Source organism: Lycium ferocissimum, chromosome 6 (assembly GCF_029784015.1).
Source record: "Lycium ferocissimum isolate CSIRO_LF1 chromosome 6, AGI_CSIRO_Lferr_CH_V1, whole genome shotgun sequence".
NCBI lineage: Eukaryota > Viridiplantae > Streptophyta > Magnoliopsida > Solanales > Solanaceae > Lycium > Lycium ferocissimum.
Genome location: NC_081347.1, coordinates 56,368,268 through 56,387,213, shown reverse-complemented (window position 1 = coordinate 56,387,213; position 18,946 = coordinate 56,368,268). Strand labels below are relative to the sequence as shown.

Sequence of the window (18,946 nt, the reverse complement as noted above, 5' to 3'; positions counted from 1 at the left end):
ACTGGGATCCCATGCAACCTAACAATTTCCTGAATATACAACTTGGCGGTGGTCTTAACTGGCGAAAAGTGCACTTGACTTAGTAAGTCGGTCCACAACCACCCAAATCGAGTCATGTCTATGGGATGAACGAGGTAGAACTGTTATGAAGTCCATATTTGTCATCTCCCATTTCTAAATAGGAATGTCAATATTCTGGGCCAAACCACCAGGCCTCTGGTGTTTGGTTTTCACTTGCTGACAATTCGGACACTTAGCCATAAAATCTGCTACATTCTTCTTGGAATTGTGAGCCTTCTGACATAATTCACTCTCTGAGCCCATCTACATCTGAAACACATAATCTTCCTCGGTACCTCAAGGTACCATCATCTCCCTCTTGTTCAAAAGTTATTGTCTTATGCATATGAATCCCCTCTTTCAGCTATAACAAGTTGGGATCACTAAACTGCTTTTCTTTAACTTGTACCGCTAAGGAGGAATGAGCTCCGTTCTAAATGATAACACCACCATTTTCAGAGTCCAAGAGTCGAACTCCTAGATTATCTAAACGGTGAACTTCCCTGGTCATAGTTCTTTTATCTGCCTCAATGTGAGCTAAATTTCCCATGGAACGCCGACTAAGAGCATCGGCTACTACATTCTTTTTCCCAGGATGATAGAGAATATCCACATCATAGTCCTTAAGCAATTCGAGCCATTTTCTCTGCCTATGATTTAGCTCCCTTTGCTTGAAGATATACTGCAGGCTTTTATGATCGGTGAAAATATCAACATGCACTCTGTACAAACAATGATGCCATATCTTAAGTGCAAAAATTACGGCTGCCAACTCTAAGTCATGGGTTAGATAATTCTTTTCATGAGTCTTATGCAGACGAGATGCATAAGCTACAACCTGACCATACTGCATTGAGACACATCTGATACCAATTCCTGAAGTATCACAATATATAATGAATCCTTCGGTTCCCTCTGGTATCGTCAAAACTAGAGCAGAAGTCAACCTCTTCTTCAACTCTTCAAAGCTTTGCTCACATGTATATGACCACTGATACTTAATCTTTTTATGAGTCAACTTAGTCAATGGAACTGAAATAGAGGAAAACCCCTCCATAAAGCGTCTATAATAGCCCGCTAGACCCAAGAAACTTCTTATATCAGAAACTGAAGTGGGTCTGGGCCAATTTTTTACGGCATTTATTTTCTAAGAGCTAACCTGTACACCTTTACCTGAAATTACGTGGCCTAAAAACGCCACTGATTTAAGCCAATATTCACACTTTGAGAATTTAGCATACACTTCACAATCCTGAAGTGTCTGCAACGCTATTCTGAGATGCTCTGCATGTTCAGCCTCACTATAGGACTACACCAAAATGTTTTCAATGAAGAAATTGATGAATAAATCGAGATAAGGCTTGAAGACTCTATTCATAAGATCCATGAAAGTAGCTGGTGCATTTGACAATCCAAATGACATGACAAGAAATTCGAAATGACTATAACGGGTTCTAAAAGCGGTCTTCAGAATATAAACTTCCTAAACTTTTAACTGATGGTATGCTGATCTGAGGTCAATCTTGGAATAGTACTGGGCACCCTGAAGTTGGTCAAACAAATCGTCTATCCTTGGAGGAAGGTATTTGTTCTTAATGGTGACCTTGTTCATCTAACGGTAATCAATGCACATACGTAAGGAACTATCTTTCTTCCGAACAAACAAGACTGGTGCACCCCAAGGTGAAACACTTGGCCTAATAAATCCATTATCAAGAAGATCTTTCAACTAGACTTTTAACTCTAATGGAGCCATTAAACGTATGCCGGAATAGATATCGACTCAGTGCCAGGAAGTAGATCAATTCCAAAGTCTATCTCTCTGTCGGGATGAACTCTGGGAAGATCTTCTGGAAAGACTTTTAGAAACTCATTAACAATTGGTACGGACTGGAGCGTTGGGGTTTAGGTATCTGAATCCCTGACTCGAACTAAGTGATAAATATACCCCTTGGAAATCATCATTCTGGCTGTTAGATAGGAAATAAACCTACCCCTGAGTACTACTAAATTGCCCTTCCACTCTATTGCTGGTTCATTAGGAAACTCAAATCTCACTATTTTAGTTCTACTACCAATTGTAGCATAATATGAAGATAGCCAATCTACACCTATGATTACATCAAAGTCAATTATTTCTAGTTTTGCTAAATCAACTATGGTTCTGCGATGATAGACTAAAACTAAGCAACCCCTATAAATACGTCTAGTTAAAACTGACTCCCCAACCGATGTGGACACTTCAAAGGGTTCATGCAATTTTTCCGGTTCTATCCCAAATTTCTTTACAACAAATGGGCTTACATAAAATAAGGTGGATTCTAGATCAATAAGGGGCATAAACATCGAAAGTGAAGACTGTTAGTGTACCTGTGACGACATCTGCACAGGCCTCTATGTCCTGATGACCTGCTAAAGCATACAAGCGATTTCAACATCTGCCCGCATTGCTAGACTTTGGCTGCACCATGCCCTGACTGGGCTTGAGAATTACAAGGAGCTGCTAAATTTGTGGACTGAGCCACCTTACCACCGGTACCCTGCCTGGCGGATGGATAATCTCTCTGAAAATGGCCCCGCTGGACACACCCTTAGCATATATCCATTCCTATGCGACACTCTGCTAGGTGCCTCGTACTACATTTGCCGCAAACTGAATTATTATAAGCCTGCTAACCCTCACTAGCCTGAAAGTATGAGTAAGTTGGTCTGAAATTTTGCCTCTTCTGATCATTCTTGACCTTTGGAGCTGGGGCACTAGCTACAGATAGAGCGGGTCCTGATGATCTCTTCTTGAAAATTTTTCTGCCTCCACCTCCCCCATGACTGAAGTTACCTGTAGAATTAGCTCTTTTAATAAATTCTTGTCCTTTTCTTTCTGCAGAGCCTCCTCCTCTTTCATTTGGTCCTCAAGACCCTGAACAAAGGTAACCATCTTGGTGATAGTCATCTTTTCGTTCTGAGCAGCAATATTCACATCACCATACAAGTCGGGTGTAAGGCCCAACACAAATCTCCTAACTATAGCCTTCATGTCAGAAAGCATATACTGAGCAAACTTAGACAAGGAAACAAACTTGAGATGATATTCGTTCACGCTTATATTGTTCTGCCTGAGTCTCTAAAATTCATAGGTCTTCACCTTTCTAACCTCAATCAGCTGGAAGTGATCAATGAAAGCATCAACAAACTCATCCCAAGTTGCTGAAGATGCATCCTCTCTGCAGGACTGTTCTCACGTCTCATACCAAATATGAGCAACATCCTGTAACTGATAAGCTCCCAATTCTGCTACTTCTATCTCTGTAGCAAGCATAACACGAAAGACTTTCTAAAGACCATCGATAAAGTTCTGGGAATCTTCTTTCTTAATAGACCTGGTGAACACTAGATGATTCATGTTCAGAAATTCCTTGGTCCTAGAGCTGTTCGACCCTCCACTAGCACCTGTGCTAGGAGCCGTTTCTTGACGTTGTGCCTGATTCGCAATAATTTGGGTAAGCATTTGAATGGCTCCCCTAACATCTATGTTAGTAGCATTGGGTTATGGAGTAGCGGTGGGATGGACCTCCGCATACCTCCCTATAGTTGGGGGTGCAGTGCCTGGTGCAACTCTCTGAGTTTAAAGCTCTACCTCTGGAGTAACGTTGGCGGTAGCCCTCTGGCTGGTAGCTGTGGTCCTCTTGGAGTACTTTCTTTTAGCAGGCATTATCTGAAATATGTAATACACACAAGTTAGAAGAATTCCTAAAAGCATAGCTCTAACTGCACGATTCTAGAGTATAAAAGAAGTCAATCCTAGATGTCTTGGTGGTCAACTGTTTATATGTGTGGGGCCTCCATACATACAAAAGTGACCCCACTGGATACGGTTTCATAGACTTCCTAAGACACTTGAACCTAGGCTCTGATACCAAGCTTTGTCAGGCCCCGAACCATGGCCTGAGCGTAACACGACACTCGATGCCTGATTGCATGTGACCGAGCAAACCACATGGCTTGCTGAATCAACATGGGCATGAACTGATGTGGAAAAAACTATGAACATGCATAATTTAATTAAAGTGTGGGACCATAAATCGTAAGTCTGCAAATATCATACTATCATAATGCGGAATAGTCTGAATAAACAAAATAATAATGAGCCAAAATAGCTAGACGACTCTTAATATCTGTCATAACATAACTGACTAGCCTATGAAACCTCTGGCATGAATCTGACTACTAAACTATTTACGGGGACAAGGCCCCCGGCATACCTTAACTGCAAGACTGAAATAAACATGTAAAGCTAAAACCCCGAATAGAATGGAACTCACTAAAAGCTAATACGTGTTGATCCATCGTCCTGTAAATCTGCATCGTGAAATGAATGCCTCCAAGCAAATAAAGTGGATGTCAGTACACTTGAATTGTACTAGTAAGTAAAGTAACTGAATGAAGTAAAGCATGGCACATGAAGTAACAGAATTGAAACTGAAACTGTAAACTGAACATAAACATGAATATCATCTGACATGAATATGTATGTATAACATGAGTAAAATATTTTAAGTCTGTAAAGATATCTGTGGGAGAGCATTAGTATAACCGACATGTAACCACCACGTAAGAACGTGGCATCTGATCTCTGCCCGATCAGCTAAGCCATCATGTACCTTACCGGGGTACAAGACATGAACATGAACATAAATGGATCCAATAACCACAATGGGAAAACATGAAGGTATCGTCCTAACTGGGCAGAGTGATCCTTATCCTACACTGGCATACATAGTTTCAGGTATGAACATAGATATAGTTGGCTTAGTAGCCCATGAAATAGATAACTTGCTTGTAAACACCATTCTTGCTTATGTTACAAGATGAAGATAATATATAATATAACTTGTATGAAAACATGGAGACATGTAGAATTTTCATGAAAATAAGCATAATAGTTCATATCTTGCATGTAAGAACCCATGGAATGTAAGGTATAGGTTTTCATAGGTTACGAACAGATTCTCAATAACCAAAATGGAATATTAAGAACACAATAACGAAGTAATCATACAAACATGGTATATCATAGTACATGTACTTAGGGTTATCATGAACATGTCTAGAACCCTAGTTTTGGTAAACTTTCGTATAATCCTAGAAGAACGTGGCGTGGGGAAGAAAAATGATGTTTTCACATGCAGATAGAAATCCTACGTGCCTGTTAATGCTCCAAAACTTGTAACTAATGGTCTGAATTTGAGAAGAGTCCTAAAAGCTTTAGACGTGAATCCTTGCGATAGGCTTTCTTGAAACCCCTAGGTTAAGAATAGTGGATCTCGCTTAGGAATTGATTATACAAGGATAAAATCGCCTGAAAATACATTGAAAGGACTTACCTTGATGTAGGAGATCATTGGGAAGAGAAAACCTTCGTTCTAGGGCTTGGAAATTGTGTAAACTGAATTTCTAAAATGAAGTATCGTATTTATACTATTTGTTGTTCGACGGTCTGAGTCTGGGTAAGTACGAACCCTCAACATGTCGACGGTTTGTCGATTGGATCGTCGTTTGTGCAAATCAGAGGGAATCAGAGAGGTGTATTTTGTGAAGAAAAAGTACGGTGGAAAGGATGGTGCATTATTGACGGTCCATCAATGTGTTGAGGTCCATCGATTTGACCCACTGTCAGTAGTCTAGAGAGTTTGCAAAACAGGGTTCCTAGGGACGGTGCGTTTTGACGAACCGTCGATCTCTCGACAGTCTGTTTGTTTGGCAGTCGAATGACACCTGTAGAACTGAGCTTGGTTTTTCAACTTAAACATCCCTTTTTGGCTTCGGGGATCCCTGAGTCATAGACACGTACTTAGTTTAAAGGTACGAGGTGTTAGTTTAAAGGTACGAGATGTTAGTTTAAAGGTACGAGGTGTTACAGTATGTGCCTAAAATATCTGTTGAGTGAATTCTTGAAAAGTTACACCACCATTGACAAGTATTAGCTTGGTCCATGACTGACATAGTTGTAGGTGGCATCCCATTTTCCATTGAAAGCTACGTAGATGCAGTTTGGTGCCATTTTTGTTCAAATTCCTGCATAATGAGAAGAAAAAAATCAATTGACTTATTAGTCAAACAGGTGCAAGGCATAATTTGCTCAAAACAATCTAGGTTCAAAACTCTGGCTGATCTGCCTTATAAGGTGGAGTTTATGTTTTTGTAAACTTAAGTTGTGCCTTTTCCTGCAGAGTTTTACTATGTTTGAAACAAAAGCAAGTTTGCCGCCAACGGCATGCTTTGTTCTTTTTGTAAACTTAAGTTTTGCCCATTCCGGCAGGCTTTATTTTTCTTAAAACTGGTGTAATTTTTTATTTTGCTTAAGAAAATGAAATTTGGTTACTTTGTTCTTTTTGTAAGCTTAAGATGTGCCCCTTGCGGCAGAATTTCTTATAGTTTAACACATGTGTATACTCTTTTGTTTTGCTTATGAAAATGAAAGTTTACCTCCAACAAAGATACTTTGTTCTTTTGTAAACTTAAGTTCTGCCCTTTCGGCAGACATCAAAATGGAGTAACTATTTTTTGCTTAAAAAAAAGAACAAAAAAAAAAAGGAAAATGAAAAAGTGACTATTTTCCAATTACACTCCAACAGGTGCAACAGTTACTTCAATTCAAAATGCAGTAACTGTTTTTTGTTACGAAAAAAATTGCCTATATTCTCATCTAATTGAAAAACTGAAGAACTGCCTATGTTCTTGTAACGACCGTCGTTATGGGCATTTTGACCATTTTACCCCTACCCATACCTTTCCGAGATCAAGAATGAGCTTAATGGAAGCTCAAAGAGTTAGAAGTCTAAAAACTGATCCCTTGATTTATTCTTGGGTGTATGTTTTGCATTGTTTGAAAACTTGTTTCATTTCCGATGGAGGGTGACTTAGAAAATTTGACCTCCGCTGGGAATTCCGAGGTCACGGGTGAGTCTGTAGCATGTTTTTACATTAATGTGCACTTCTGGTTTGTGTCTGTAGGGCCTTGGATTGATGTTGGGATTTTGGGTGAAAATCTGGTGAAAACTAGAGCTCACTGGTCGGATGTGACCACTGCAATGGGTGTAATACTGTTGTAACGAGCCCGCCATGGCGGGGCGATGGTCGCTGCCGGAGTCGGGGAATTAATGAGCTCCGCTGTAGCTGAAGAAGTTCCGCAAAACATTGACCGCTGCTGTGGTCGACGGAAGACAAAAAATGATTTTATATTATGGAATTTCGAGTCATTCACCACTTTACACCAGAAACTGTTCCCAAGAAAGTAAGAGACGAAATTCCTAGAGTTTTGGTGGGTTCTCCTTTGAAGGTAAGTCTCAACCCTTTTCATTGTTCATTCCTTGTTCATCTTAAGTTCCTACATAAATTGAAGGTCCTCTAATAGTGGAGGAAAAGGATAGAACCCTAGAAGCTGTAAACCCTTACATAATTGATGGGTGGTTGATTTTATTGTTGTTTATTAATCTAGGAGTGTAGATTATCACTTTCTAAGATGAGAACTTGATTATTAATGGTGGAAATTGCATATTGAGACTTAGGGTTTGCATAAAAATGGAACCTTTAGCCTAAAATCTGTTTGAGAGGGGTTGCATTGATTAGAAACCCATGAATTGTAGTAGTATGATCATTGGGATAAAGGTTATGAAGAAATTGCAATAAGTGATAGTTCAACCATTTGAAAAAAGGTAGAAGTAATTGGGTTTTCTTCCCCAGTTGTTGTTCTTGTTTGAGTAGATGATTCATTATTCACTAAGCATTACATTACTAGACTTTGAGCGTTCCAAAGCATGACGGAAGGGAAAACTTGTTGCGAAGTAGCTTGCATTGTTCCAATTCTGCATCTGAGACTGTTTACGATTTACTTGAGTTAATAGTTACGATTTACTTGAGTTAGACTATGGTTAGTTGCTTCTATATGTAGTAAAGTTGATAGAAGACAAAGATGGTTAGGTCTTCGGACATGACGTCTGGTTGGATATTACTTAGGTTGGTATGATTGTTGAATTATGTGGGCTTGTCGCCATTGTTTTATATACTGAAACCTCAGATGGAATTGTTATGACATGAGAAGGAAGGAGTTAATATATACTCTTCTCGTTGATCGTGATGTTTGCATATTCATGTTGTTGTGAGCTAATTTATCTGAGTCTTGTTATGACTTGTGGCATGGTGCCTTGTATTCATTGACATTGATACTATTGACTGATCATGTTCTATGTTGTCACGACCCAACCCCGTAGGCCGTGACTAGTGCCCGAGCTGGGCACCCAAATACATTCATTAATCCGAATCACACACAGATGACTTATACGTATACAAATATCAGATGTTGTCTCAACACAAACATATATATATCACAGAAGCCGGCAAGGCTATCATATGGCGCAACGGCCCAAAATATATACAAATGCAAGCCGACAAGGTCGCACGGCGAATGGGATCGCCCGAACATATAACATACGAACACACACATCGTACGAGATAGGCACAACCCACATACACGTCTACGGACCTCTAAACAACGAGAATCATATGACGAGACGGGGCCCCGCCGTACCCCCGATCAAACAAATACATATGCAACGGACGAATATATACCAAAATGTGGGCTCGGAATAAAGGGAGCACTCCAAACGACGGGATGGGTGTCCTAGATCCGGCGGATCACCGAATCCGTACATCCATACGTACCTACGGGCATGAAACGCGACCCCGAAGAAAGGGGGGTCGCACGGAATATGTACGAGTATGCAAAGCGAAGATACGATGAAATTAAGCGAGTCATAATCGAAACAAAAGTACAGAAAATAAGTGCAATATCCAAATTATCAAAATGTTTATTTTTAAAATACAAATCATGCAGGGGGCTCAGAAAATATGGTCGCCCGCCCGTCAATGGCGCCATAACACATCATACTCCAGAAGATTTCATATCTCCGAAAACCCGACATATCACATATCACATATACACGGTACCCGGCCCAATAGCGAAGGAGCTCGGCGAACCGGACACATCATAACACCAAATATACACGGTACCCGGCCCAATAGCAGAGAGGCTCGGCGAACCGGACACATCATACTCCAGAATATCACATAGTGCGCACGATACATAACCGGCCCGGGACTCGGCGGAAGATGCAATAACCATTTGCATGAGCAGAGTAGTGAGTAACCATATGCATAAAATCATTATCATAAACTCAAAAGATAAGTAAACTGATCATACTCGAAGTCGGGATAATAGTAATACCATATTCTTTCAAAAGTCATCAGAAACATATAAAGGAAGTCGCGGGACCCACGGACGGGTGTCGACCCAAGTCGGGCCCGCCTATGGAAAAACATAGTCATCATATGCCATAAAATCTCCTACGAACATATCGAGGCAATCCGAGCCTTTCTGTGAAAGTTACGGTCGTTCGTAGTTACGGAACTCTTTAAAAATAAAACTTTTTATGCAACATTTGAAAATCAAATATTCCAGAGACATAAGGGCCAATATTTCATCACTTTACGAATGTCAAAGATAAGATGCAAATAAGAATCGTAGGCATACTCGAATCGCAAGAATAGAGTTTCCTCGAGGCTCGTGTTATAGTCTATTCATACTAAGGCATGCCAAAAGAAGGAAAGGTAAGCTTTACATACCTCGATCGCTCTCAAAGCTAATCCAAATCAAACCTATGCCTCGGACTCTCCAAGATCTACATAACATCAATAAATATCAATGTCAACTATAGGTATTTAGGAGTTCATTTCCAAACTAGCACTTAATTCTACTCTGAAAATTTGAAGCGATTTCCCCTGTAAATGCACAACCCCGAGAATTCAACTCGGCCAAATTCAACAACAACACCAACAATCATTCTAGCAACATCAACAATCGATTTAGAACGCATTCGAACATTAATAATTCTTCTCCACATATTCCGACAACCTTCCAATTGTTCATTACAATTACATACATACAAACCAATATACAATCAAACTAACACTAATGCTTACATATTTGATTACTAATCCGAAACCATTCAAACAACATTCAAGAACTCTTTAAACAATTCACACAATATTTCCAACAATCCAACAAATGCTCCAATTCACCCGAAAACTCCCCAAACCCGAGAACAACATCCATAACACATTCCTAACTTCCGAATCATGATTTGCACCAACAATCCACACTCTAACAATGTCATTCTCATAAATATAGAAATTACATTAAATGCACATTAACCTCCAAATCAGCCCATAACAATTACAACATCAACTTGAGTCATTAAACTCTTATCGTCAACATAGAATTCATAACGACAACAATCAAAATACTAAATAGAATTGATCCATTCTTGTCATATGACATGACCTATATTCGGCCAACACTACACATACACATATTGATGATTTCCATCCATTTCCTCACACTACACAACTAAACATGCTACATAGAATTAATCCATTACTTCAACACAATATCACATGCACACGGCTAGATACCATGCACACGGCCTTAACTCCAACATGCCATATTTCATGAATTTCATCCATTTTTGCATACTACGACATACATAAACCTTCCATAACATATAAAAACAAGATTAAACCTTACCTTTCTTCTCAACTTTACAACTTGGCTAGGGTTAGTAAGGATGAAAATGAGCGGTTTGTTGACCCAAACAACGACTCCACGTTAACAAGGGCCCTTCAATTAGTAGATTTGCTAGGATGAAATATTTTTGTGATGGCTAATCTTGGTCTTCAATTTTTCTCCTCTTGGCCGAATGGCCTAGTGTTGTTCATCCAAGTTCTTGATTTTTTTCTAAGTGTGGAAAATGAGAAAGATGACTTAGTAGTCATCTTTTATGCTCATATATGAATTATACAAGTGTCCATGGCCCACACATGGGTTGGACCAATTAAATTTGGCCACAAAATGTGTGGGGCCATCTCCAAACCACACGGCCAACATGGCCAATAATTCATGATTTCCAACTTCTCAATATTTCACTTTTAGTCCCAAATTTTTCTAAATGTTCCATGCCAACAAATTCATGAACAACTTATGTCTTAAAACAAAATCGAAGGTCAAAAGTCTCGACTTCGTATCCCGGAATGGTCCTGTCCCTAACTTATCATAGTTAACCCGGATTGTCCCAATGTACAAAATACGGAATATAACATATGTTGACTGTTGGACTGGAAATACGTTGAATTCATATTGTGATCAGATATATATATATATATATATATACACTCTTCTTGTTGATCGTGATGTTTGCATATTCATGTTGTTGTGAGCTAATTTATCTGAGTCTTGTTATGATTTGTGACATGGTGCCTTGTATTCATTGACATTGATATTATTGACTGATCATGTTCCATGTTGACTGTTGGACTGGAAATACATTGAATTCATATTGTGATCATATATATATATGTAGGCTCGTACTCCGGGTCAGTTCCAGAGCAAGTGGTACATGGACATCATGGGTCCCCTGCAGGTCATGACTATTAAGCGAAAATTGTCAGTAACGTGTGTGTACGGTTGAGATACTCTCATTGTTGCATTGCATTACATCGGACTTATATTATTCTTATTGATGGTTGTGGTTGGACTTATCTTATCCTTTGTTGGCTGATTTCTGTTAATAACATATTTGGTTATGTGTTGTTATGCCAATCTTCCTATCTTATTAATTTTATGAACGTATGCATGACACTAATCTTAGTTGGCCTATGATATCTACCGATACAGAGTGTTTGTACCGATACTAACTTGCTGCACTTTTTATTTAGGTGCAGATTGTATGCCAGAGACTTCGTCCAGACCTCATATTTAGCTTGAGGCTAGTTCCTGATCAGATCCGAGAGTGAGCTCATATCCATGCCATGCCGCCTGAAGATCTTTCTTATTTTGGATTGTCTATTTCATTTCAAACATTTATGATTATTTCAGATAGTTGTTCATTCTTTAGACATTTATGTTTTAGATTCCTAGTACAATGACTTTCGGATTTTGGGGTTGTAATAGATAGGATTTCCGCACTTTATTTATTTATGGCATGATTAGATAGATTTATGATTTAATTTTGGCTATTGATTTATGATTGTTTAAATGATTAAGTAATTCGCCCACTAGGGGAATTAGTGTGGGTTCCATTCACGGCTAATTGGGTCGTGACATTTCTCATCCAATTGAAATCTAATCAGTGCAACAGTTATTCCAATTCAAAATGGATTAATTCATAAGTCTATATAAAGCAACACAACTTTTGGAGAAAAAAACATTTTACATTCTAAAAACCAGATACATTCATCTACAAAATGTCAAATCAACATATTGTACATGCTAATGGTGGGAAAGCATATGACCATCCCCGTTTTTATTATCATAACGGGCAAGCACATGAACATGCCCATTTTAAACTTAATACTGCGTATCTACAAATGACTCAAGAAATTGCTGATATGAAAAGAGACGTAGATCTTCTAAGGTCTCTTTATGGTGCTCTCAGCAGAGACAATGATGATCTACAAAGAGAACTTCGATTTGTGAGGCAGAAGTTGTTTCAAAGACACCGGCCAAATTGATGAGGGGAAAATATATAATGGGTACATGTGAAGATAGTATTTGATGATGGTAGCTCGGTACTTGTGATGTTAGTGTTTATAGGTGGTGGTTTGTGTATTTGTTGTTGTTGTTGTTATTATTATTATTATTATTATTATTATTATTATTATTATTATTATTATATGTTTTTGTGGACATTAATATTAGATGCATATATGTAATGAAGTTTCAGTTTGTTTAGTTTTGAATCTATTCTTGTTATGAATTTTCATAATGTATTTTTTCATCTTATTTCTGTTCTTGAAATTTCATTTTTTTTTTCAATATTCGAGGCGGAGATTAAGCTAAAATTATGTCTTAAGGCATAACTTGTTCAACAAACTCTGGTTGATAAGGTAGATTATATATATATAGTCTTTAACAACGTCTGCCTAGTAAGGTAGAGATAAACGTACCAAACTTGCACAAAACTCTGCCTGATCTGCCATTTCAGATGTAAACTAATCAAATCAGATAAGCAGTAGATTTGATCAATTCTGCTCAATAAGCATTGTATACTACTCCAAATATATGTATAAAATAATCAAAATCAGAAAACTTTTTAGCACTTTATGTACTTTTTGTTTTGGTTATGAAAAATGAAAGTTTGCCTCTCACGGCATACTTTGTACTTTTGTAAAGTGAAGTTCAGCCCCTTCCGACAGACGTTTATAGTTCTTAACACTTGTACTTTTTTGTTTTGGTTATGAAAAATGAAAGTTTGCCTCTCACGGCATACTTTGAACTTTTGTAAAGTGAAGTTCTGCCCCTTCCGGCAGACTTTTCTAGTTCTTAACACTTGTACACTTTTTTGTTTTGCTTATGAAAATGAAAGTTTGCCTCTAACGGCATACTTTTCTAGTTCTTAACACTTGTGTACTTTTTTGTTTTGCTTATGAAAATGAAAGTTTGCCTCTAACGGAATACTCTGAAGTTACTATAATTTCAGGTCTAAGTCAATGAGCATTATATACTAATCAAAAGGATCATATAAACTAATCAAAATCAGAAAAGGCAATAAATTTGATCAATTTTATGTTGTTGAGTAAAATTATCATCCGCAATGTTGAATCTCAACTGAATATCAGTTGTTTAGCTCATAAAAGATGATTTGTTGTTATTTTCAAATATTAACAAATCTAAAGTTAACAAAAGCATTAAATTGAGTTGAATTACGTTCAATTGAAACGTTATATATTATGCATTTGCCTTTTCCAACGTTGTAGCAGCAAAATTAATGGGGACTTCTCCCGTGAAACGTTGGAACAATGGAACGGTTGATAGTTTTGTTGTTGGAACGATGGATAGGGTTAATTGGAGGTTTGGGGTTCGTTACAGATTTTCAGGCTTTTATATGTTCTGGGTAGGGGTAATAACGTTTTTTTTCTATTAGCTTTTAGCTCAGAAGGGAAAATATTAAAGACCACGCATTACAAGGGCAAAAATTAAAGACCAGCGCATTTGAAGGGCATTCGCGCCAATTGCCCCCTATCACCGTCCTGCCCGATTGGCATCCCTATTCTTATCAATTTTTTAACAACTTGGTCCACAAGCTAAAATATCACAGTTATTGACTTTCATGAGGACTGTCAAGTTCATACAAAATTAATGCGCTACGAAAAGACATTTCTAAAAAATATAACATCAAGTGATCGAACTTTAGTTCAACAAAAAGAAAATTGAACATGAGTTGTATAAGTAAATGCAGTTGGTAAATGGTTGGCAAGAGTAATTTTGTTATAAGTATAACACCAACTTGTAGATCTCTGAACATTTGATATAAATGGTTGGTAAACATGGTTGGTAAATACATCTACCAACTTATGAATCTTTTTGTATAAAATATAAACTTATGGGTCAAGTTTTCATTAAAAATAATTTGAAATCATGAAATCTCAAATCATGCCTTTTTGGAGAATTTGGGATTTTAAATCATGATATGAAGTTGAAATTGAAATTTTATACAAATTGTATAAACAAACGCTGATTTGAAATTAATCATGATATGAAATCATGATTTACATGGCCAAACGCCTGCTAAAACTAGTTCCGAAAGCTTTTCCATAAAGTTATACACGCACATGCTAATACAAAACCTTCTTGAATAACTTATTCCTGGCTAAACTGGGAAATGAATGCCCATTAGGTTCCTTGCTAGTTACAGCATTCAACTACCCATTGGCCCAATTATTATTTATTAAATCAGTTTTACTCATAAGTATATCCCATTGTAAGATATCTAAGTACATATAATTATTAATCATTAAAAAATTTCATGAATCAACACGCATTATATTTTGAGGGAATAAGATTTTTTTTGTTCTCTTACAATTTGAATAGAAAAACATAATTTTTTTAGATCTCTCATGTGTTATTTTTCAGATTTCTTATGGCATATTTCTATCACCGTCATTACTTGAATGTTGAGTTACCTTAAATCGTATCAACTAGTAATATATTAATTACCACAAGCTATTCCTCAAATGTATAAGCACCCATTGCTTCATAAATAAATTTTTTTTTTTTAAAAAAAAAAAAGCTAATCAATTTCAATATGGTTGTAGAGAGAACCACCCAAAATGACTAATATTCTTCAGGGTGTGTCATCCCTAAATGTGCATGGTGAGACCAATAAACACCTTTTCAATAGAATTTTATTATTTATATGGATGTTCGATTGCTATTACCTAACACTCAGTAAGACAACAACTAGAAGTCTTGATGGATACATAATAATTACATTAATATTTCAGGACTTATATATTAATCCACCATATATCAAACAGGTTTATGAACTGCAAAACGTGAACATCTGAGTGAACATCGGAGTATGTAGAATTATGAGCATATACTCATCATTGCTCGACGTTCGTAATTGTTGCATACGAGCACATCAAAACGATCACTAAATACAAAGGCATTAATTTCAAGGTCGATAAAGTTCAGTAACCATACATACTTAAAATTAACCTTATAATACAAAGTTACAAGGAAAAAGATATATAGTAAAGTGAAGACTAAGATAAATAAGATGCAAAAGTACTTGAACCATCGATATTTGATTGGCACTTCTCATTCCATTACCAGAAAATCACTAATTTCCGACGGAATTTGACTCGTCGTAACATTTGCGATGGCTTTTTCGCGGCGGCGAGTCAAATCCTGACAAAACGTCCAAAATTAGTGATTTTCTAGTAGTGTTCTCAATTGTGCCTTGGTGGGTGGTGCCTAGGTGATTTATAATCTGCTGTAAATGCAACATATCCAGCATTATCTTGGTGGGTGAGTGGACGTCTGCTCATAATTTGTTCACCTTTTACATTTAAATCCAACATTTCTTGCTTGCTTGCTACAATATTATTTTTTTCTTTGGTGAATTTCTCTGCATATGCCATTTGGGGTCTGGTCCTTTTGTTTCCTCTTATCACAGCTGCTTCATTTTCTCCAGCATTATTTGCCTATGAGAAATACATTACAATAAAAGTGCTTAGTTAGTTTCATTTCATTTACTTTGTAAGAAAATATTTACACAATCAGGTCGTTTATTAGATAATTACAAGTAAATTTCCTGACAAGCATTAATATGTAATCTTGTAAAAGTGATAACTGTTTTGCTATCATAGGTTAAATTTTACTGATTATAAAAAGGAGTTTTACACATTCAGTATATATAAAAGGATTTTTACACAAGCATTATATGATCGATATATCCTGGTTGGTACGTAGAGTTGTTGTTGAATCTTGTTGTTTTGAATCAAGCTTAATTAAACCATGATAATAAGCAGTAAGTTGGTCTACTCTCTCGTGCAACCTTCACCTTCTTCAGTGGCCAAGTTGAAGTGTTCAATGTCGGCTTAGCATCTTTTTTTTCAAGGTTGAACTTGTTCAATAGAAGCTAAATGATATGTTGTCCTTCCTTGTTCAAGTTAAAGCAAGATAATTGCATGCAGAGAAATTCTATGAAAAGTATTGATTATTAACCTTGTTGAAACGATAGGAGTAACTCATTAACCTAGTAAAAATGATAGGAACTTATAACTCATTAACCTGCTTCTATATGTTAAAGTACATTAATTATACTATAAACAGAATTACACTATCAGTATATATATATATATATATATATATATATAACTTAAATCCTAATATGAAATGGAAAAGGAAACAAACAAAATGAATTGTTTCATTACAGACGTACCAAGGTCTCTCTTTTTGGTGCTGAATTGCATCTTTTGGTTGCAAATTTTCCGCCTACAAAATAAGATTTCCGGGGAAAATATAGGCTATTAAGTCATTGAAAGCATTGAGTAATTGAGTTGATTCTAAGAGTAGAATGATCCAAATTGGAATAATGAAGCTAAGAAATACGTACCTTGGTAAGAACTAGTGTTTGGGAGATGTTGAGCAATTAAGATTAGAAGTACTAGTAAGCTTAAAATCCTAATAGGTATCAGCATTGTCCTATAGCTTCTTTCTTTACTTTGTTTGGGGTATGTCTGTTTTTTCAAGCATTTAAAGACAGAGAATGAATGCAGGAATATAGAGTGATCTTTATAGGGAGACTAGAGACAAGTCAAACATATGTTACAAATACCAAAAACTTCCACGTGTTGCAAATCCCAAGTCAAAGCACAAGACTAGTTAAGGGCAGTCCAAAAGTTTACCTTCAAATTCACGTTAACAAATGAAGTACGTACATTTTACAAAGGGGACCAAGTTTATTTGCATGCATTCCAATGATAAAGCTTTTTCGCGAAAAGTTGTGATGATCCATGTGTCAGTGCAAGTTATCAGTACTAGGATCTCGAGATTATTGAAAAATACCATAAATAATTTGAGGAAGTTCTCTTACAATTCATCAACATTAATATAGTGGCACCGGCTATGGTCTCATCTCGTTTTCTTTTTCATTTAGGATGTGTTTGGTACGAAGGAATTCTTGAAGAACATTTTCTTCAAAAAATGGTGGTTTTTCTTACTTATTTTTTTTTTTTTTGTGTTTGATATGTAAATAGAAAATATTATTCCAAAACATTTGTATACAATATTAATCTACACAAACACTATTGGAAGTGATTGTGGGGGTAGGGGTATGTGTGTGCAATGGGGGCTATCAAGGTGGGCATGGGGTAGGGTAGGGTATGTTGGAGGGTGAGGGAGAGACAACTAATATGAAATGACATTTGTTGAGCCTGTTTCTCTATTTCCAGTAAGTCATTTTTCTCATTTTGAAGGAACTTGTTTTTCTAAAAAAACAACCATATAAGAGAAAATAGGACAACATTTTTTGAGCATGTGATATTCTATCCCTCATTAGTTCAACTAATTCGGAATGGCGTCGAGAAATCTCACTATGCATGTAAATTATTCGAGTAACGTTCATAAACACACACTTTTCAACTTTTTTATTGAAAATAGTCATTGTCATTGAATTTTTAATTTCACAGCTGAAACTTCAGGATATTATCATGGAGTTTCACCTATGAAATTGGAACTCTATGAGCGTGACTATTTTTGAATCACTACTAAAAAATTGCTAATTTCCGACAACAATTTCTGACGAAATCAATCGGAATTTGGCTCGTTGGTAACATCTTTGACAGCTTTTTCGTTGGGAACCCCTTACCTACGAGTCAAATTCGACGACGAGATGTCCGTCAGAAAATTGTGATTCCCTATTATTGAATTACAAAGGATGAAAACAGGCTATTTGTGAATTTTACCTGAACAGTTTACCAGAATAGTGAGAATGACGTAAAATTTAAAACTTCATAATATTAACTATTTTCTTAAGACATAATCGAATAGTGGCCAGTGGATGTTATTTCTACTGGTATAATGTTCTATACTGAATATTCGAAATTTTATCCTCGCTGCTCCAAACACTTGAGATCTTTAATTAAAAATAAAAAAATAAATATCATTTCACCACACAAGTATTGAAGTTCGAAGTGAATGGGTGTGTAAGGGTGGGAGGTTTAAACTGTTGGGGGATGAGAATTGTGTACTATTAACGTGGATAGGAAGGTATAAGTGTTTCGTGCTTGTCTGCCGCCATCCAGTCAACGAGAACACTTTTTCTGTTTTTCCAATGTCTTGATTGCCTCAACTTCACTTTTGCCATGTGTTTCTCCTATTCTTAAAATGCATTTTGTTTCTCTTTTGGGAAATCTCCCTTGCTAATTTACAATTTAGTGTGTACAAGTCGGCCTAAGAAAATTAGTGTAAGGGTGTGCTTGGTACGAA

The 18,946-nt window shown here is 36.8% G+C and overlaps 1 protein-coding gene across 1 annotated transcript; it reads right to left on the bottom strand.

The window, feature by feature from the left end:
- Positions 1 to 15,056: 15,056 nt before the first annotated feature.
- Positions 15,057 to 17,204, bottom strand: LOC132060828 (protein GOLVEN 5-like). The gene is made up of 3 exons (XM_059453737.1): positions 17,073 to 17,204; positions 16,899 to 16,951; positions 15,057 to 16,158 (listed from the first exon to the last, which is right to left on the bottom strand). Exons 1-3 carry the CDS (start codon positions 17,155 to 17,157, stop codon positions 15,904 to 15,906), a joined length of 393 nt encoding a protein of 130 aa, XP_059309720.1. The 5' UTR covers positions 17,158 to 17,204; the 3' UTR covers positions 15,057 to 15,903.
- Positions 17,205 to 18,946: the final 1,742 nt, after the last annotated feature.

What these genes read in the sequence shown, in the direction of transcription:
- LOC132060828 (XM_059453737.1), bottom strand. Translation starts at nt 17,157, where the DNA reads ATGCTGATACCTATTAGGATTTTAAGCTTACTAGTACTTCTAATCTTA. An exon ending in AAACACTAGTTCTTACCAAG is followed by an intron (nt 16,952 to 17,072) that starts GTACGTATTTCT and finishes CTTATTTTGTAG; the next exon opens with GCGGAAAATTTGCAACCAAA. An exon ending in CACCAAAAAGAGAGACCTTG is followed by an intron (nt 16,159 to 16,898) that starts GTACGTCTGTAA and finishes TATTTCTCATAG; the next exon opens with GCAAATAATGCTGGAGAAAA.